The sequence below is a fragment of the Galeopterus variegatus genome, unplaced genomic scaffold (assembly GCF_000696425.1).
Source record: "Galeopterus variegatus unplaced genomic scaffold, G_variegatus-3.0.2 Scaffold133, whole genome shotgun sequence".
Classification (NCBI taxonomy): Eukaryota; Metazoa; Chordata; class Mammalia; order Dermoptera; family Cynocephalidae; genus Galeopterus; species Galeopterus variegatus.
This window is the reverse complement of record NW_007726244.1, coordinates 471718-493422: the sequence shown is the minus strand read 5'-3', so window position 1 is coordinate 493422 and position 21705 is coordinate 471718. Positions and strand designations below refer to the sequence as shown.

The window sequence follows — 21705 nt, the reverse complement described above, 5'->3', positions numbered from 1 at the left end:
TCCCAGGGCTGTGTGCATAGCTGCTGCATGGAGTCATGCAGCATTTCAGGGATGCTGTAGCTTCTGGTGGATCTCCTTGTCTGCTGCTCCTTGCAAGTCCTAACCTGTGTGGGCCTGGAATCTGAAGCCAATTAACTTAGGGAAGAAGCAGCAGGATGTTAGTGTTAAAACACCACCTGCTTCAGCCAAACCATAAGCATTTGTCTCCCAGGTTGGTTTTTCCCTCATCCTCTGAAGTGCTTTAGAGTTTCAGGGTGAAGGTGCTGTTGAAACATCCATCACATTGAGAGGGATCAGGAATCCCATCATGCTTTTGAGCCTGGAAGCCTGGCTTGGGCCAGCCTACTTCCATCCCTTCATCGATGAAGCCGTTGCAGCCTGGCTGACAGTTCACACCGGCAGGGCATGCACCTGTGCCAGTGCCAGCCAGGAGTTCCTGTGATACCCAGTCACTGGGCAGGTCCCAGTGACTAGAGCCATGGCCTTTCCCTTCCTGGACCCTTCTCCCCTTCCCTCCTATAAATCTGCAAACAAGCTTGATCCCTCAAGGCCCTTGGGGGTTGGGAGAAATAGGAATCTGACCATGGCTCCAGAAAGTTCCTTCTTTGCTCTCATGACAAAAGCCTGATTCCTTTTCTCACCAGGCCCAGGCTCACTCAAGGCTGCTCCATTCCCAGAATTTACACCTGAGCAGATGGCATTCAACCGCTAACGCCCATCCTCCCCTCACCCACCTTCCCAACAAACCAACCTAGAACCCACTTGCCCTGGATTTTTGTGAGTTTAAGACACTGTCACAGACCCAAAGCAGGACTGATAATAAAAGATCATCAGGATGGAAAGAGAAGGATTGTATCTCAACATAAAATACCTCGTCTTGGCCACAAAACCTTCCTCAGATGGGTCCCTTCTAGGTGTTTGGAACTTTCTCCTTAAACTCATCTGAAGGGTAGTGTGAATCCCCAGCTTTCCCACTAACATGTTATATGAGGGTTTCAGAACCGATGGGTCCCTTCTAGGTGTTTGGAACTTTCTCCTTAAACTCATCTGAAGGGTAGTGTGAATTCCCAGCTTTCCCACTAACATGTTATATGAGGGTTTCAGAACTAGCTGATAATGAAATTATCTCTTGAGGGTTTGGGGGAGTGTGACTTGACCGGAAGCTAAGANCCTTGATTGTTCAGTTCCAAGAGCATAAAATAGTCTTTAAACCTTCACCTGAGATAGCCCCCAAGATTTCAGGGTCCTCCCTCCTGGGCCGCCTCCTCTCCTACGTAGCTTGAAGTGCACATTTGGTTCAGGCTTGGAAATGACTTGCTGGAGGGTTACACTGTGTTTTGGGATTGCCTTCACACTCCCCATGCCCTGGCTTTCAGGTTGAAACAGCTGAAAGGCTTCCCTTATATCCCTTCCCCCTCCTAGGGGATAGGTTCCCTTGTGGATTCATCCAATAAGGGTGATGAAGAGCTTCTTTTAAAAATAGAGGTAACATAAGAGCACAGAAAGAAGAATCGGGAATCAGAAAATTTGGTTCCAGGCCTGCTTCCACCTCTACTAAGTGAGGATTTCAAACTAGAGGGCCCTTGGGGGGCCATTTCAGCTCTACAGCTCTGTATTGGTGCTGTTTCCAAGCTTTCCATCCTTTGTCCTTGGAGGTAGAAACAGTAACGATGACAATGCCTTAAGATCTGAGAGGAGCAAGTAGAGAGAAAGGAGCTTCCAGGTGATAGGAAACCTGGTGGGGATGCATTGGAAACAGTCAGTCATGCATTGTTTAATGCACAAAGGCAGTGAGAAAGACAGATGTTTCTAGGAATGCGTATAATTTTACAAATTTGTGGTCAGATTTCTGTCCTTGGGTGTGGTTGATTAAAGCTGTTAGGGCTTGGCTCTCTCTGTGGATGGTATTTATTAATAACAGTGGACCATGAGCAAATCAGCCCTGAGATTGGGGCCAACACAGTGGCTCTTGAACTTTGATACACCTTAGAATCACTGGGGGTTTTTTAAACTTCCCAGTGGCCAGGACACACTGCAGACCCATAAAATCAGAGTCTAGCACGTGGGCCTCAGGCAAGTCCAGTATGCATAGACTCAAGAACCACTAGGTTCTCACTGGATGTGGAGCTTCACACCATCTCTGTGACTGTCACTGGCTCCCCAAACTCCTCTAACAAGGAGGCAGGAGAGCTGGATCTGCAATCTCTAGCCTTGGAGCAGCTCTGGAGCCCAGGACTCTCCTAACCACCATTGGTCTTCCCAGCAGGGTCAGGAAGGCCACTCTCCTGCCTTCCTATGGGACAGGCCTGTCCCAGCTGAGATTGAGAGCACGTATTCATAGAACTAGCGGCCGGAGCAACCGTAAATAGGGAAGCAGCCACCCTCCTTGACTGTCTGACAAATGGAGGCCTTTTGGTTAGGTCGGGGTTTGTTTGTTATTAAAGACCTAATTAGAAACATGAGAGGGAGCTGAATGGCTGTGTGCTTGGCTAATTAGTGACATGTATGCGCCTGCTTTGAACTTCAAGGACACAGAGCTATTAGTGCTTACATCAAAAATGGATTAAACTCCTGTGCCTTTATAATCATTAAAGAGGGGCTACTCAAGTGGAAAGCCTTTTGTGCAGGTTCTCAAGGGGCTGCCCCTCAGGACCTTCTCCATCCCACCCCAGGCGCTGGAGCCGCAGGCAGTGGGTTTCTATTAGATATGACTGGGCAGCAAATACCCATTAGCACTAGGGCATTCCAGCTCCCCACAGGACTCGCTCCTAGTAGAATGGAATAGCCTTCTGGGACTGAGATCAGCCTTCTGGATGCCCCACCTGATTCAGGCACTTTTGGGGGAGGGGGTTCCCAGTGAGGGCCCAGGCTCAGCCAGTGCTTACCTTCTGTCTGGCACCCTGTCTACTTCCACACTAACCCCAGCAACACTGCATGCCTGCTTTGTGCGGCAAGGCAGTTTGTTCTTTGGGATATGGTAAGTAGAGAGTGGCCTGGTCCTCAGGAGAGAGGCAGTCCCCTATCTCATGTGGCAGGCATGGCCCAACCTCAGGAAGCCCCCAGTCTGGTGGGGAAGACATCTCCACTACCAGGGAGCTCGCAATTTGGAAAGGGTAACAGGGTCCAAGCCCTCAGAAGCTTCCACTCCAAAGCTGGATAGTTGATTCCTTGTCCTTGAGTTAGCAGTTTCTCTGGGATAAACAAAAATCCAAATACACAGAAGAATCCTTGTCAAACTAGGGAGTGACAGCTGAGCAGCATAATATAGTTTAAAAATCATGTGCATTCAAGCTTAGAGCTGGGTTCAGTCCTGTCTGAGACACTGCTAAGACACTGCGATGTTGGACACATTCCACAGCTGTTGGAACCCTCAGCTTCCTCATCTATAACACAGGATAATAAAGCTGGTCTTACAAGCTGTTGGGAGCATGAAAAAAGACGGTGTTAAACACCTACCAACGTACCTATCAACGCAGTAGGTGCTTAATAAGTACAAGTTCCCTTTCTAACCTGGCCCCCTGAGAGGCCACAGCTTCTACAATTTTGTGCCTCTTGCCTGGTTGGCTCTCACCTACAGGCCCTGTCCTGCCCCACTAGCATAAGGCTTTCCCCTGCTCCACCTTTCCTAATAGAGACAGAGTGATATCTAATTCCTATGTAGCCTCTCTTCATGACTGAGAATACCACATTATAAATCTTATAAATCTGCGATCCCAGCCTTGGATTCCATAGTGTTTTCTTTTAACAGTAGTTCTCAATGCAGAAAACGTACGCTGGGCCTGAAGTGAGTGGAGTCGCCCCTCTGGCTGGTGGCAGGCAGGGACATGGCTTTTAGGAAGTAGTGAGAGCTCACAGCAGTGCAGCAGCACAAGAGAGTGGCTGAGGACATGTGGAGAAAAGCCAGACAGGTTGGTTTTTTGAAGAGATGGATGGATGTGGATCCAGGACAAAGGCAGTTGCCAGATCAAAACAAAGCAAGGGTTATTTTCAGGATTCAACTAGGAGAAACGTGGAGCCACCAAACTGTTCGAAAGCAGGGGAAGTCGTTTCCATGCAGTAGATTCCCTGTCTGTTTCCTTTTGATTCTTAGGGCCAGGAGGGCTGGAGGAAACAAAGGCTGTCCTCTCAGCCCTTTACCTAGCTGAGTGGAGAAGAGGCAGCTCACCTTCCCAGGGCTGTGTGCATAGCTGCTGCATGGAGTCATGCAGCATTTCAGGGATGCTGTAGCTTCTGGTGGATCTCCTTGTCTGCTGCTCCTTGCAAGTCCTAACCTGTGTGGGCCTGGAATCTGAAGCCAATTAACTTAGGGAAGAAGCAGCAGGATGTTAGTGTTAAAACACCACCTGCTTCAGCCAAACCATAAGCATTTGTCTCCCAGGTTGGTTTTTCCCTCATCCTCTGAAGTGCTTTAGAGTTTCAGGGTGAAGGTGCTGTTGAAACATCCATCACATTGAGAGGGATCAGGAATCCCATCATGCTTTTGAGCCTGGAAGCCTGGCTTGGGCCAGCCTACTTCCATCCCTTCATCGATGAAGCCGTTGCAGCCTGGCTGACAGTTCACACCGGCAGGGCATGCACCTGTGCCAGTGCCAGCCAGGAGTTCCTGTGATACCCAGTCACTGGGCAGGTCCCAGTGACTAGAGCCATGGCCTTTCCCTTCCTGGACCCTTCTCCCCTTCCCTCCTATAAATCTGCAAACAAGCTTGATCCCTCAAGGCCCTTGGGGGTTGGGAGAAATAGGAATCTGACCATGGCTCCAGAAAGTTCCTTCTTTGCTCTCATGACAAAAGCCTGATTCCTTTTCTCACCAGGCCCAGGCTCACTCAAGGCTGCTCCATTCCCAGAATTTACACCTGAGCAGATGGCATTCAACCGCTAACGCCCATCCTCCCCTCACCCACCTTCCCAACAAACCAACCTAGAACCCACTTGCCCTGGATTTTTGTGAGTTTAAGACACTGTCACAGACCCAAAGCAGGACTGATAATAAAAGATCATCAGGATGGAAAGAGAAGGATTGTATCTCAACATAAAATACCTCGTCTTGGCCACAAAACCTTCCTCAGATGGGTCCCTTCTAGGTGTTTGGAACTTTCTCCTTAAACTCATCTGAAGGGTAGTGTGAATTCCCAGCTTTCCCACTAACATGTTATATGAGGGTTTCAGAACTAGCTGATAATGAAATTATCTCTTGAGGGTTTGGGGGAGTGTGACTTGACCGGAAGCTAAGACCTTTCTACAAAATAATTAGTCACGAGTCTTAGGTTCTAATGTCCATCAGTTCCCTACCTGAGACATGTCAACATTCACGGGCAGACATTGTCAACACCAACCGCAGTGGTCTGAATCATGAAGTCTGGAGAGACCAAGTAGGAACTGCAATCCTATCATCAGACTGGCGCCATTATACCTGACATTTGGAGCATCTATGTGATGTCAGTGTCGGTGTGCCCTGTCAGCCCAGTGAGTGAGCACATGCTCACCAGTGTCCTGTGCAGTGTTTAAGGTGAGCCAGACATCTCTGGATACATCGAGACCAGCCTGATGATGACTCCCGGGGGAGTTTGTACCTCTCAGTAATGTATCTGTTTGGATGTGGAGACAGTGAAAAAGAAATACCATCACGTTGCTCTCTTAATCCTTCCCCAGTTTGAAAGTATTTCTCCCCCTTCTTTTCTGGAATAGCCTGAATTCCAGCAGAACTTTAAAAATTACATTGTGTGTAAAATTGATTGTCCTTGCATCTGGGTCCCTGAATAGATTTGGTTTTAATTTAGTGTATCATACAGTTTTCCCGAGTTGGACATAATTGCGGGCCCTCTCAATCTGTCTCTCCCACCTTCAGGCTGAGCTCTAGAAGGAAAGCTTGAGGCAAGAGTTCCTGGGACATAGCTGGCCAGGCAGACTTCTGGAATGTAATCCCACTGTGCTCTGCTTAAGATATGCCATAATAATTTGAAACTGTGTGTTTTTCCTTCCATTATCAGAAACAGGTTTCTCTTTTCATGCTGACCTTTCCCATTTGCCCATCTGCATTAGTTTACAGTGGGCACTACCTTCAGGGGACACAATAAGGAGACTGCAGAGTGGGGTCCCCAGCTCTGTTCTCCAGGGAAGCCCATGGCTGCCCAGTTGCCTTTCTTCAGAGCCCTCAAGCAAGGAGGGGCTGGCTCTTCAGAGGGACTCAGCACATCCCCACTGTTGATGGCAGCTGGCATTATGGACCCAGCACCCACTGAACATGTAGCATTGTGGGGGAATAGAGGAAGGTCACTCTTGCTCTGAAAGACGTGCAACTGATTGAGAACATGGAGTCCCATGAGAACCCCGAGAGTTCCCCACCTGGCCACACAGCCCACCTAGAGTTTCTTGCTAATAGGGGAGACAGAGTCTTGCTACTGTGGAGTTTTTAATCAAGGCAGATAGAAACATGATATAGACAAGATGAAGGTAGGGGTGAGTGTTGGAAAGGACAATGACTTTAATTATTTTCTTTAATTTCTCTAAAGCAAACAAAAACTCCTAAAATCCAGGGGCCGGCCCGGTGGCGCACTGCTACAGTGCGCAGCTTGGGAAGTGCGGCGGCGCTCCCGCCGAGGGTTCGGATCCCACATACAGACCGGCCGCTCACTGGCTGAGCAAGGTGGTCACCTAGGCTTATGATCTCACCAGCTCTTGGTCTCCATTCTGCCAGGAGCTATGGGGTGGGAGTGGCGGCCATGACAGCAATCAGCCCAAACTCCCCACTGAATGGGACCTGGTAAGGGTGTGCTTCTGTCGCACTTCCCGTCCCCACTCCCTCCTCCCCTGGAGTGGCACACGCTGGCTGGGTAGGAAAGAGACTCCTGGAAATGTGCCAAGGGCCACTGCAATGTCCTGCCTGAAATGAAACCTGGCAGCAGCCAATGATTCACAAAGCAGATGACTGAAATTGTCGCGAGGGCTGGCCCTGCCCTTTGGGGAAATGTGAGCCCCACCAAACCAGGACTGGGGTCCAGGGCTGGAAATCCGTGGGCCCCTGGCTTGTCCCAGATATGTGGGCTGAGCTCATCAAAAAGGATTTTGTAACTCTGGATCAGTAATAATCCAGTTTTCAGGCCCTAGAGCTAGAGGTGCCCTTGAGGAGCACCCCCTCATAGTCCTAGGCTCTAGCTTTTTGCCTCAGGTCCAGTGGCATCACTTAGGGACAATACAGAAATATCTAGACTTCCTTACCCTCCCAAGACCTACATTGGGGCTATTGTGGCTCCCACCACTTCCACCCCTAGCGACTAATTCCACTCCCAGCCCAACCCCTTCTGACCACAGCTGGGCAGAGCCACACACACTCTGAGTGCCAGCCAGACTACAGACATCTCTCCCCTGGCTCCCTTCAGAACCCTCAAAGGAAATGTGCCCATGAGCTTTAGGCCCATGCCCTGCAGGTAAGGGTCCAAGCCTGTAGCACCCATCTCTGTTAAAGGTCTCCAGGATAAGATTCTCGGGCTGTCCTAGGTGAGCCATCAAGGTGTTTTATTGATGAATAGGAAGTTCCTCCTTCTTCCCAATGTTAAATGCTCCCAGCTTTCATTCAAATGTATTTCCACTTGCTGTCCTCCCTGAGATTTAGTGTCCTTGCTTTCCTGCCCCCTACTCCCAGGAGTCCTTTCTTCAGGTCCAAGATGATTAAATGCACCAAGTGGATGAATTGGATCCTTTTGTAAATCACCTCCTGAATTGTATGGCGAGTGAATTGCATTTTCCTATATCAGATTTTCCTAAATCTGCATACAGTACCTGCCTTGTTGAGCTCTGCAGACATAACTATTTCAGAAGCAAATGTATTTGTTTTAAACTTGACAAGTTACAGAGCACTTGTCTTTTTTCATTCTCACAGCAGCCCAGCAAGTGAGACTGAATAAGGAAAGCATCGCTCACATGTTATGGGTGAGGGCTTGGGCTGGTGAGGGGCTTAGACCAAGGCACAAAGCCATGAGGGCAGAGCCAGGGCCACACTCAGGTCTTCTGACTCCAAGTCCAGTGCTCTCTTTCTCTGCACCATGGCGGCCTCCCTGAAGGTACCACCTGAACTGGGGAAGCCCAGATGATTCTGGGGTATGGCGGTGCAGGGTAAAGAGGAACCTGCCCAGGATTAAATCGCTGCTGTGGATACTGCCCAGAGCCACTGATAGAGAAGAGAACCTGCCCCAAAACTGCCAGCCTTGGTGTGGGGCTTGTCCCAAACCACTTAACGCTCACAGCTTCTGCTGCAAAAATGCCAAGGTGTTTGCAAGACATTGTCTTCTTCTGGGACAGGAGTCATAATATCCAATTTACAAATCTCAGCGCTGTTTATTTATTCCGTAATATTTACTCCCTTCCTCCTACACACACACATACACACACACACACACACACACCCCTAGCTGAGCAGTAGACAAGGTGCCCTTGCCTGTTAAGAGCGATGTCCCATTCCCTCTTCCTGAACCGATCCTGGTGTGTGGAACTGTTTCTGGCCCTTCGAAATGAATCTTGGGGCCTGGGGAAAGACACCTTCCATTTAGGACAGATAATTGAGGATTGCCTGGAGAGTGACTTCTGCAGAAAGCATCCTCAGGTCAGGGACTTGGCTTCATGCAGGCTACCCCTGGCCCCAACACTTCCTCTCAATGTCACAGCTTAGAAGGACAGAGGGGGTCGTCAAATGACCCCCTTTACTGTGTAGCCAGCCAGTGTTCAGTATGCAGAGTTACACTGACTTCCCAAAAGAAGAAAATTACTTTGTCCCTAATGCCTTCCCACAGCGGGAACAGCCACTGACGAGTTTGTGTGCCAAGTGGCGATCCCCATCCTTTCCTAAGCAGCCAGAGCCTTTGTTTTTCATGAGTCTTCCCAAAGATGCACAGGTTTTCGGATGGCTTTTTCAGGGATTTTAACATGCTTTGGGGTCTTCTGCCCCTGGAGAGAGACAGAGGAAGTGTGGACTGTGGAGCACAAAGGCACCTCTCCTCCATGCCCTCAGCCCTTGAGGGTGCAGGTCCCAATGCCCAGAAGCCTAGAGAAAGGGAACCAGCTCAGAAGTGGGTGCTTACTGCCTGCCGACTACGCCCTCTAGCGGGAACCCAGCAGCCCGCCAATGGCTGGGGGATATTTGCAAGGTGACTTTGAGCTGGGGCTCAGGCTTTGTGATGAGCAAGTACATAATAAAATGGGACTTGTGGTTTTAGCTGCATTCTGCCTTCTCCAAAGTGATTTTAGTGTCATTTGATGGAAGTGACTGAGCAGGGAGGGGTGATATGGTCCTAAGATGAGCTGTTTATTGTAAAATTGCCTTCAGGCCGACTAAAGCTGCAGGCCTCCTGCACACAGAAATGGGAGAGGTTGCCAGGTACGAGCATAATTACCAATAGCCCTTTTGTCTTCTAAGCCTACGGAGGGGAGCATCTCTGGACGTCACCTTCTGTGGGTGTGCTACATCCTGTCTCTGAGGCTGCTTCTGCTGGCTGGATTAATCTCTGGGTGGCTGTCCCTGCTGGAAGGAGCTGAAATCAAAACCTGCCTTCTCCCCACTGCCTAGAGATAGGCCTGCTCAGCATCTTTCTGGATCCACATCCGGCCAGAGGAGAAAGCCAAAAAATCTTTCTCTCCATCTTCTACTGTGCCTCCCTGTGCCCACCCCACCCTGTCACCCTAAATCAGAACAGAGTGGTTAGTTCCTTTGTATAGGGAGGGGTTTCAGCTGCCTGGGTAAACCAGGAGTCCACTTTCTGAGCTCTTTCCATTTTCCTGAGCCCAGAAGAAAAAAGTGTGTTAGAACAAGATAATGCTGCCTTTTGAATATCTCGGCTTGATATTTGCCTCCATGAGTAAGAAGGACCAAATGTTATCTGCAAGTTTAATCTTCTATATTCAAAAATCCTCATCCCCTTTGTCTGCCAGCACATTCCCAAATAAGCCATTCACTTGCTCTAAGCCTCTATAATTTCTTTTCCCTTTTTCTCTTTAACCTGTTCTCTCCATTGGCCAGATTATTTTTTTCTCAGCTGCAGCTTCAAAGGGGCTCACCTGGGGGCTTCTTGCCCCAAGGACATCTGGAGGTAGTTCCTCTGCTGAGTCAAGAGCCAGGCCCAGCTTGGTCTGGTGTCCTTTGTATCTTCGTGTCCCCATCTGTCTCCTGCCAGCCTGGCTTAGATCCATCATCAGTCTCTTCCCATTCCTGTGACAAGTGGGTGAAAATCCACTTGTGGCTCGTCAAGCCCCACGAGAAGTGAGGGTCTCAAACCCCAGGCCCCAAGCAAGGGCCAGGAAGAGGCCAGAGGGACCCCACTCTCCTCCATGGATGTTCTTTCCTCCTGCCCTTCAAGGCAGTGGCCACAGGGCACAGGAGACAGCCACAGGAGGCAGAGGCAGAGGCAGAAGTGGTTGTTGCGAGGGGCAGCCCCTTGGAACCGAAGGGGTGGAAATGTGTGCTCAGACTCTCTGGTTCCTCAGGACCCATTAGCCATAGCCCAAGAGTGGCTGGCCCCAGACTCTCCTTGAGGTTTAGAAATCAATGAGAACTGACTTTTACAGTTAAGAAAGAATTTTTTTTTCCATTTTGGAAAAGAAAATAAAGCTCAAGCTACTAAGGGGAAATAAAGGTGAGACAAAATTAACTTGGTTGACAGGCCATAGCCCTCACTGGGGAGGGAATGTTGGGATTGAGGGGAGGCAGAGAGAGAGTCCTGAGGCAGTGTCACCTTCCGCTGTCCCCCCCCATATGCAGCCCCACCCCTCTCTGGATTCCTGGGTGTCAAGTCCCTTCTCTCTGTAGCAAAGGTGCATTCCAAGCTTTCTTTTTCTCAGTCTGGAGTTTATATGACTTTAACAGAAAGCAGACACATTTCAGTCGGATATGCCTTAGCTATTAATTGGTTCAGTCAGTATGCTTTGCATTCATACCTCTTTGTCTTTTTAAAAAAAAAAAAAGGAAAAAAAAAGTTTAAATCCCCCGCTTCCTTCTACTGCAGGAGGTGAGTGTGTGGGTGTCCTGTAGATCACTGGCTTCCACCCCCGCTTGGACCCTAGGCTCCAGGTCTACCATCCCCCATCCCCTCCCTCCATCCCCCGCTCTCCACCAAAAAGGAACCTCTGCCGCCATCATTACCGTTACGTTAAGATGCCCAGACTTTCCATGACATATCCCATCCTCCAGTCACGTTCAGTACTGGCGACTTTCATGCGGGGATATAAATGGGAGGGGTGGGAGGGGAAGGAGTAGCCAGTGGGGAGGGGGAGTGGATGGGGGGTGGAGAATGGAGATCTTTTTTGTCTTTTTTTTTTTTTAAAAAAACAAATTTGTCATTTAATGGATCCAAAAACAAAAAAGGAAAAAAAGTGAAACACATACACAAAAAAAATCAAAAATCCCCTCCCCAGAGATTTTTTTTTTTTCCTGGACACAAATTGCTTTGTTTCCTGTCACATTTTAATATCAATATTAACACAATGTGTAGTCTAAAACTAGTTCCTTTGTAGTTTGCATGGGATGTGAATGCTGTCTCAACGTGCCCAAATCTAGAAGACTGCATGAGCATCAATTCAGATGTGAAAACAAATCTCTCTCTCTCTCTCTCTTCCATATATATCTCTATTTCTATTGTGATAATTTGGTGGGCAGTGAAGCACCTCCGGTTGGTTGCCGTAGTGTGTTGAATGATCGTTTTTTTATTCTCTATATTTTTGGAGCTCCAAGCTTCTTAGTAGTAGCCTGGGCTGAGTATTCTTGAGTCCCTGCTGATGTTTTCGCATGGCCTTGGTTGAGTGTTAGAAGTTGGGCCTCAGCTGTTTTTCTCGAGTGTTTGGCTTGTAATGACCGGTGCATGCCTGGCTTCTGGCCTCATACCCAGCTCTATTCTCTGCACACCAGTCCTGAATAGCTACAGTGCTCAACCGAATTTTGGCGCGCCCGCTTCCCCGGCAGGCTCCAACCCGGCGCGGCCCGGAGGCTTCCCGGGGGCCAACAGCCCAGGACCTGTCGCCGATCTCTACGGCCCTGCCAGCCAGGACTCCGGAGTGGGGAATTACATAAGCGCGGCCAGCCCACAGCCGGGCTCGGGCTTCGGCCACGGCATAGCTGTAAGTACCCACCTGTCCCTGCCCTCCTGCCTCCTCCTTCCTGACCAGCTCCTTGTGGCCCATGGGGAAGGTGTGGCAGGAAAGCCCAGAGCTGGGAGCAGAGGAGAGGACAGTGAGTCTCCTGCAGGCTGAAACTCCTCCTGGGTGGCTGTTGATGGAGTGGAAGGAGCGTAGATCCAGATCACCCCCCATCATTCAGCCTGTGCAATCTTGAGCCACTGATATAACCTGTCTGAACCTCATTTCTCTGGCCGCAGAATAAGAATAACTATGCCTTCCTCAAAAGACAGTGTGAGAATGAACGGAAATAGATATGTCACATGCTGGCACATGATAGGTCCTCAGTATCAGCAACCTGCCTTGATCCCTGCTTTCTGGAGACTGTCTCATGGGCTGGGACCTCAGAGCTGGGAAACGCCCCCTCGTCAGGTTAGCAGACTTAGTGGGTAGAGCCCCCCAGCCTGATACCCAGCCATGCCTGGGAGGTGGTGTGGGGTGCGAGCCTTCACGCAGGCAGTGTCCTTTGTTAATGTTTCTTACAGCTTCCAGGTTCCAAGTAAGTTCCCATTTGCGTTCTTTAGCCGCGGCCCCCCAAAGGCCAGATGCATTTGATATTTGTAATGCTCTGTGGTTCTATAATCTGACTAATCCAGGCAATGGAAATTTGCTTAACAGATTTGCATGCTGTTTTCAGATTGTATTGTTCTTCTCCCTCCCAGTGTGTGTGAGCATGAATGTGCCTGAGCCCACTCGCTCTCTTGTCCCTTCCATTTTGGAAACAGAAAATCAGCCAACCTCTGCCATAGCTCACCTCAGCATTTTGGAGGCAGTTTGGTTTTGAGCTAAGATGGGAGTGTCTGCTGTCCCAGGTCACGTTCCTGTCAGGCTCCACTCCTGCTTTGGGGGCTGTGCTGGGGAGAACAAAGCAGGTGCACTCCAGGGCACCAGGGCAGCCTCATCCGTGCCCCGGCATTGGAAGCCCCCCCACCCTCACGCACACTGTCTCTCTCTCTCACACATGCACGCACACGCACACCTGCCAGCCCTGGGCTGTGCAGTCTGGGTCCTTGTTCAATTCCACTCCCAAGCCAGTATCACTTAAGTCAGTAGTTTGATGAGTCTAATACCCTTGGATCAACTGTAGTACCAAATCCAGAATATTATTATTCAGCTGAGACCGGCATCAATTTGGGGAGCCGTCTATCACCATTTAGAACACGACTCATTTCCATTTTCAGCATCCAGAAACACAGACCCGATTTGTTCTTGAAAACCTGGGACTTCTGACCTGTGTGCTGTGATGTTTTTCTGAAATAACCACATAGCATCACAGTCTGTCTGCACCGGGATTTCTTCTCCCCAGCTGGAGCCATTGGAACTGTGGACAGACTAATCTTAGCCCTCCAGGGTTCAGGGCAAGCATGCCCATTATTCTGGCCATAAGCCCCCCATCCCCACCACCCACCCACCCCTCCAAATCTGGCTCTCGGTTTTCCCCTGGGTAAGCAGACAGGCTTGGGCGTGGGGAGACGGGAGGAGAGGGGGCTGGAGGGGTTGGAGCTGGGGAGGACGTCATCCTGGCCCCATTGGCATGGTGTCTCAGAATTACATATTCATGCTGGCAACCACAGACTAGACCTAGAGATAATTTCCTTTCCCAGAATATGACAATCTGTTCCCATGTATAGCGCACTGATGACCTTAACAATTGTGCAATTTTAGGGACCTTTGATTGCAACGGCCTTTACAAATGGATACCATTGAGCAGGTGCTTTCGTTGCCATCTCACTCTGAGGTATTACCGTCTCCGCCATGTGTCCCCACCCTGCCGGCGTGTCCGTACATGTATGTGTACCAGTCATACATGTGTGCACATGCCCTTGTCTCATCACACCACCACCCTTCTCTCCTCTTTCTGGACCACTTTTCAGGAGGGAGGGGGCAAAACAAATCCAGTCTTTTAATCTCTCATCCCTTCCTCCAGCTGTTAATCACGACCCCCACCTTTTTTACTCTTTTTTTTTTTTTTCTTAATTTGGTTCTTTTGATCCCTTTTCTGTATCTTCCTACCCCTCATCTTTCTCTGTCTTGAAATACAATCAAGAGTGTGGGAAACTGGAGGGAGATCTCATGCCGTGCCCATCCCAGGGGGATGGAGGCAGGGAAGCTCTGGGCTTCTGCCAGGCCTGGGGGCAGGGGTAGGGGCCAGGGCCACTCCGAAGGCCACGACCTTGTGCTTTGTTGGGCTCCTGCAGCTCCCCAGGGCTTGCTGGGGCTTGGCCAATGGGGTTCATGCAGTCAAACAGCCAGACTCCATCTTTTAGTGAAAAGAAAACATTTTTGCCAGTAACTACTGAGTAATTATCCAGATTACCGCACGAAAAGCAAATTAAATTAACAACATCACCTGCGTAATGTGGATTTGGATCCCTGCCAGTTTCCTAACCTTTTAAACTGAGCTCAAGTTAATTAAACATTTTAAAAATCACTTCGATGGGGATATGGAGGGGGTGGAATAGAGGAGAGGGGAGGCTGGGGCAGTCAGGGAGGAAGCTTCTTGCCGCACTCTTGTTTGAAAATGGGAATCTGTCCTTCTTGGGAAGAACGCCAAGAAGGGAGAGGGGTTGACCACGCAAAATCACTAGATCTGTACCGTGTTAGCACATTAGTTTGGGGGATGGGAACATGGATGTGTCTTTGGAAGAGGGAGGGTGACAAATGAGGCCTGAGAATGGGTCCCACTTGGAAAATGCCACTTGGGAATGAGAGCTGTTCACTTGTGAAGTTGGGACATAGAAGCAGCAAGGCTAGAGATGAAGTGGCCACTTTGGGTTTGCAGTTAATAGGACGCCTCTCATACAGAGGGAGATTGTTTCTAGCTCCTGAGTGAGCCAGGACCCTGTAGGGTGGGACCAGTTGGGGAACTAGGTTGAGTTGAGTGCCATGAATCTCCTGGGTTTCTCTAATGTTGCTACTAAGGAATCACGTCAACTAACGCAACTGCCTCTCTTAACCAAATAAACCATGTGTGTGAATTGTCCCCACCCCTTGCCTCCACTTCCCTTCAAGCACTGACCCAGCCCTCGCTGGCCAGAGCCAGAGGCCACTAACAGTTTGAAGGAGAGCTACTTGCTACTAATGAAGCTGGGCTTGGGGGCCCAGGGGAAGTAAGTTTCCTCTGAGAGCAAGGAGGATTGATTATATCCAAGAACCTTGGGGACTGAAGATGGCTCCAGTCTTTTGTGGAGTCTCATGAAGAGGGGATTAAACAACTGCCAGGCACAGCAGATCCTTGGAAGGCCAGATGCTGGGCTGCCAGTGCTCCCTGCCCTGGAAAAGAAGTGGTGCAGGGCTTCCTGCCCACAGGTCCACACCCTCCAAGGCCACTGCAGCCTTTCTGTAGGGAGGTGGGGAGCAGGGAGGCTGCTCCCAGCCCATCCTCCCTCATCCTACTGTAGGACTCAATTTCCGGAGAAGGATGGAATAGCCAAGAGAGTGGAGGTAGCAGCCCACCCCCTTCCAAAATGGGTTAACTGAGCTAAGTGAGTCCCAAGGTTGCTCTGCAGCAGTTAGGAAGGGCTGGTCAAACATACTTTGTCCCTAACAGAAGTGACCCTCTAACATTTAGTGCCATCTACAAAAGAAGGGCCTGGGCCTACAGTCACTTCAGGGGCACTCAATTAGCAAGTCTGTGAATCCTGGGCCTATTTTTATTTCTTGTCATCGAAGCTGGTGATTTGTTGTATATTTTGGTTTTAAGTGGCTGACCTTCAGTGCTTGCAATATAATGTGGTTTTTTAATACAAATTTGCGTTTTCAATTAGTGATAGTCACTGATGGGTATCTAATACAGGCAGAAGTCTTTTTAAACATTTAGTTTTGGAAACAGACGTAGAGAAAAAGTATCCGGCCGAAAATCCCGCATGACCACATTTGCTGACATTTCCCACCGTTACGTCCAGAATGCTACAGTACTGTATCAAATCAGCAAAATGAGTTGTACAGCCACTTTCTCTCCAGCACGAGACAGGGCTTACATGTCAGATTTCCCCAGCTGTGATCTCAGTAGGCTGTTCGCCAGGCCATTTTCACACATACTTAGTAGCCCAGTATAGTCCTTCTTTAAAAGCTCTGGTTAAAACATTGAACTAAGTCGTGTACTTGTCTGACACGTCTTTCTCCTCCCACCCCCCACTCTATGTTCTCTTCTGGACGTACCTGACCTTCCCTGCCCTGCAGAGCATACCTGGATGTCCAGGCAAGACTGGGCGAAGTTTCTGAGTGGCCCTTTGTTTAGGTGATATCCTCAGACCTGGACCCCCACCAGCCTCACTCCCCATCCCAACCAGAGATGGCTCACTTCGGATCGAGGGTTGACTACATCTCATCATCTCACAAATCTGCTGTAATATACGACAACAGCTTTTCAATGTGTATATAACCCATGATTTTGGTTTGGTTTTGTTTTGTTTTTCTTGATGGTTTCCCTTCCCTTTCTCTCTTCCCCTTCTCCTTTTAAATCTCTTTGAATCACATTTGGTAGTGATTTTGACTTAGTCCAGTAGTCATATAGCTTTAATATCTAGTTAAAAGCTAATCATAGTATAATTGTTATATTAAGGAGTTTTTTTTTTTTCTTTAAAGAAATTTTTTTTGCTTGTTTTGATTCTGTTCTCACTTTTAAAGGATGCTGAGATTGTAATATTACTCTCAATATTTTGGTACCAGTTCTGAGACTGTGTGAATTTTCAGGTGGAACTTTGGCACACACTGAAGCGAAGTCGTGAAGTACGAAGCGGGAGGTGGGCAGAAACTTTTCTATTTTGCATTGTAGAAGAAGTGAGATGTAGTAGGCTCAACCACAGACTCTGTAGCGGTTCCTTTTTTGTGATGTCTCTTTGTTAACCTAAGTATATCTATTTTCGGCAATAAGGTAAGGACGACAATGTTTTGAGTGTCCTTTTCTATAAGTGCTTTTTTTCTGTTGAAAGAGGTGATATTATAAGGTTTTTTGAAATTGTGAATTCTAAAGAAATGTTGTAAATAACAATTCCATTAACTACATAGAAACTATTAAGAAAGAGAGAATCAAAAATATTTTTGTGAGGGAGTCGGTCCCAGGCAGTTTGATGCTCTGTGAAAGGAGGAGGGAAGGGAACATTCACAAAGTCAGTTTCCAAGACTGAAGAACACCCAGCTGCCCGGACGACCCCAGGACGAGTTAGAACACTGTTTAGCTTTTCTGTCTGTGTGATAGACCTAAGAAACTGTATTAGTGTCTTACCAGCCTATTAACCTCTCGTCTGTGCACAGCTTCAAATGTTACCGTCTAGTTAGATTTTTATTTAAAATATGAAAAACTGCTTTTCCCAAGACGTTTTTTAATGACAAAGCTACAATTTTAATATTTAACATATTTAAAGTTTCAAAGCACACCTGTTTGGCTTGGGTGGGGGAGGTGGGGGGGCATTCTTTTTCAGTCTTAATTTTTAAATATTTGATCACTTTCTATTGTCCAATCATTTCAGCACCTCCAAAGGTCCCTAGGACACTTTGCCTCTCTTCTCCCCCTGCTCCCCACCCCACCCCCAGATCTGGGGACCCATGGGCCAGGAGTGGAAAAGCCTTCATTAATACAACTTTTTCTTCATTCACTTTCTATTTACAAATTAGGAAAGTAACTTTTTGGTTTATATATTTTTGTTAATACCTCAGTGCTGCAAGTATCACCAGAGAGGCTATGGAAGAATTTTTTTTTTTAATTTATTGTAGATGTAAACAGAATTTTAAAAATAAAAAGTATAAACATCACTGCACTGTGACTGGTGGGAAAAACTGACAGTTTCCTGTTTGCACATGTTTAACATTTGGCTGTTATAATATATGGTCCTCGGTTGGGGAAAGATACTTATGATGAAGGATATTTTTTAATTTAACTTTTTTTAAAAATATTGGTAATAGGTCGGCAACAGCAACTATAGAAGGACAACTCAATAGATGGCATTAAAACATATTGTAGTGTGGATATATATTTTTTTCTTTTTTAAAATGTGATATTGACGTTTTATTAATATTTTTTAAATTGTTACGTTTATAAATTTGGTACTTAAGGCACAGCCAGTATGAGACACTGAATGCGACATTTATTATAAAGAGCTGCTGCACTCCTATTTTTATAAATTTTACTAACAAAGTAGACTATTGTAGACATTCACACACATGGTAGGGCAAAAGCATCTTCAGACTAAAGATTCCAAAATGCTAACTCAGAAAGAAAAAAAAAAAGCCTTTTTCAATTCTAATTAAACAGCAACAACATTTAAGAAAATCATGTTCTTTGTTTTTCCAGTAAAACGTTAGGTTGTTTGGTAAGGATTTTTGGTTTTTGTTTTTTTCTTTTCTTTCTTTTTTAAATTTCCAAACAACCATGTTAAGTAAAATGCTGGGCGCTTTTAAAATATCAAAACTTGTTCGAGTAATAGAATAACAAAATAGAAGTTTTATTTAAAAAAAAAAAAAGAAAGAAAAAGGAAAAAAAAGACAGTAAATTCCCAGAAATTCAGTGTCTAGACTAGGGAATTTAATTACTCTTTTGTCCATGTCGGTGATGTACTGTACACCCTTCCTTTTCTCTCTGCACCCCCCATCACCTCATAGAGAACTATTTGTTGATTATTGTCTGTTAATAATGTATAAAAAGGCTATCCTGTAAGCGTGTTGTCCTGGTACTAGTATAGTGACTTTTTTTCTCCTCTTTCTTCTAGTACATATTGATAGGTATAACGTAATTAAGGTTTAAAAAAAAATTAGACATAGTTATTCAGATTTAGGACCAGTAAGGATAGAACTTTCTCTTATTTATAAAAAAAAAAAAATGCTAATAATTTTGGGGCAGTTTTTTCCTTTAATTTTTTTTTTTCAATTTCAAGTTTAATTTTATTTTTGCTGATCTGATGTGGTTTCAACTAACCCAAGGTCTCACAATGTTAAAATGCCTGCAGACTCTAGGGCATTTCGTAGATCCCCACCCCCCTCACTGTGAGGGGGAGTGCCATACTACCTTAAATGCTAATGCTAGATATGCAAAACTGGATTTTTTTAATTTATTTTTTAAAAGAGGGAGGCATGGTATATTAAAATGATTTTACTAAGAGAAAAAAATATTTTTTTAAGAATGCTCAGAAGAAATTGATAATCTGTGTGAATATGTTTTAGATGTTTATATACCTTTTGAAGAGACCCAGTAGCCCATAGCACAAATCTTGTGGAAATCTGATATGTTTTAATGTGGCTACCTAGGTTAAGGTTCACGTTAGTCCCCCCACTCATCTAGAAGTCCATTTTGAAAGATTTTTGTAAATTCTTTTAGCACTGATGTTCAGCCTTGTCTTCGTTTCAGTTAAGCTCAATGGCGAACATGGGAACCACCTTTCGCCTTCCCTGGGGGAGCAACCCTCTTGGCTGATGGCTTTTCCCTGGAATTATAAAATAGCCACTGGGTGATTTTCTGGCTTCCAGATCCATCTGCCTGAGAACCCCCAACTCCTCTCCTCCCAAGCAGAGGAGAGTGAGTGGCATTAGCTCCTGGACCCATTCCTGGTTCTACCTGGATGTGGGGCTGACGGAGATGACCGAGCCTTTGGTCTCCTCTCCAGGAGCTCCTGCAGACTTGGTTTGTGGCCTTCCTCACACCCATTGGGAAAACCAAACAGCCTCACGCTCTATCCCAGTTGCTCATTGGCTTGATTCAAACGAAGCCCCAACAGGCCTTCGTGTTTTTATTCTTCATAACCTTCATCTTAATTTGAACTTGTAGCTTGGACTTTAAGGTAGCATGGCTCTATTGCTGTCAACTTAATGTTTCACTGCACAGCAATTCACAGCCAGTGAATGTTACACACATCTTACTAGACTAGTATAAAAATCATTGGGTAATTGTTGGTTCTAATGACCTGAAAGGTGTTCAGTTCTTGTTTTCGGTTTTGTTTTGTTTTTGTTTTGGGGGTTTTTGATTTTGAGGGGGGGGGGGTTTTTGTTGTTTTTTTCATTTGGGGATTTTGGGGGGAAAAAATTTATTTTTGGTTCCAAATAGAAAAACAAAACCTATTTTGATCTTTAGTGCAAACGAGGGCTAGGGACTTAGCCTCCACCACCACCACCACACTGCTTCATTCTGCCATTCACTCACTGCAGCATATTCAAGAATAAAGCAATATAGTTTACTACATTTTTTATTGAAGGTCAGCCATGCTTTCTGTATTATATTGCATATGAAATTGTTTACAAAAGAAACACTAACTCATACTTCTCTTTATCGGTTGGAAGTGGCACGCAGGGACAGAGGGAGACACGGGGGGCGGACAGAGGGGGTGAGGGAGGGGAGAATTTTTTTTCCTTGAATGTGCTTTCACAAGCCAGGCTATCTTCCAAGGAGGGCAAAAGCAGGGGGACAGCAGGGAGAGAAGGGGGATAGACTGCAGGCACATTGAAGAGAGACTGCTGGGTTTCCCCACTCTCACCCTAAAGCAGAAAACAAGCAGAAGTCAGCTCAGCCCTATCCTGGGCCCAGACACTACACAAGGAGATGCTGGAAGTTAAGCAATACTTTAATACTGTAATATGTTTTGTTTTCTTTTTCTTTCTTTCTTTTTTTTTCCACCAAAAAAAAAAAAAGTAAACTAAAATACAAAAACATATAAATAAAGCCCACCCCTCTTAGGGAGCACCCTTAATTCAATCACTTGGCTATCAAATAATCAGAATGTATTGTCTCAAACAGGATTTCATTTCTGGGAGGCAGGGGCGTGAGGGGGGAGGGGGATGGGGACAGAGAGACAAAAGTTCCAGAGCCTCCCAGAAGGCTCTCTACTACTGTATTCTGTACATACTGTACCATCCTGTGTGGAATCTGTGAGTGTCCTCTTGAGTAGCGTGGGCTAGCCAATCTGCCGTTCATGGTGTATTGTAAACTCAGAATTCCATATGTAATAGGATGCAAGTCTAAGCGTTTCATGTGGACATAAATGTATCTAAATAAAACTTTCCCTAGCACTGTGGCTGACCTCACCCTTACTTTTATACTTTAGTATGAAACTGATGAGAACTTTGGTAGTGAGTATTTTTTTTATATATATACATATATATGTATCTATATATATATATATCTCAAGCATCTTTCAGGTCTTTGTGTGTGGCTTTCTTAAAGCCCTGTTGTAAAAAATTACTATGTGGATGGCAGTCTCTCACATCACAGATGTGGAAAGTATAATTTTATATTTGTATTTTCAAATAAATAAGTTTGTGAAAGGTTTCCATCCTCTACTGTGGTCCAGAAATCAATGTGTTTGTCTGACAAAAAAAAATAAATAAAATAAAATAAACTGTTTTGAACAGAGTGGTGTGGTGTTCTGTCACTTGCGGAGGAGGGCTGGAGTGGGCTAGAGCTGCTGTTGGCTTATGGAAGGAATATCACCAAGTCACACCTGCCTCCCCTCACCCCTCATCACAAACTTTGGCCTGCAGAAGAGAAGAAGCCCCTTTCCTGTCCCCAGGGAGCTTGTGGCACCATTTTTATGAAGTGACAAGAGATGCACTGAGATGGAAGAGCAG

The 21705-nt window shown here is 46.6% G+C and overlaps 1 protein-coding gene across 1 annotated transcript in view; it reads left to right on the top strand.

Moving 5' to 3' along the window:
• Positions 1–21490, top strand: part of MSI2 (musashi RNA-binding protein 2) — a 425361-nt gene extending 403871 nt beyond the window's left edge. The window contains exons 11-13 of the mRNA XM_008588957.1: positions 11942–12096; positions 13819–13891; positions 16336–21490. Of these exons, the coding sequence (XP_008587179.1) occupies positions 11942–12096; positions 13819–13860 (197 nt within the window). The 3' untranslated portion in view covers positions 13861–13891; positions 16336–21490. The remainder of the gene's footprint in view (positions 1–11941; positions 12097–13818; positions 13892–16335) is intronic.
• Positions 21491–21705: the final 215 nt, after the last annotated feature.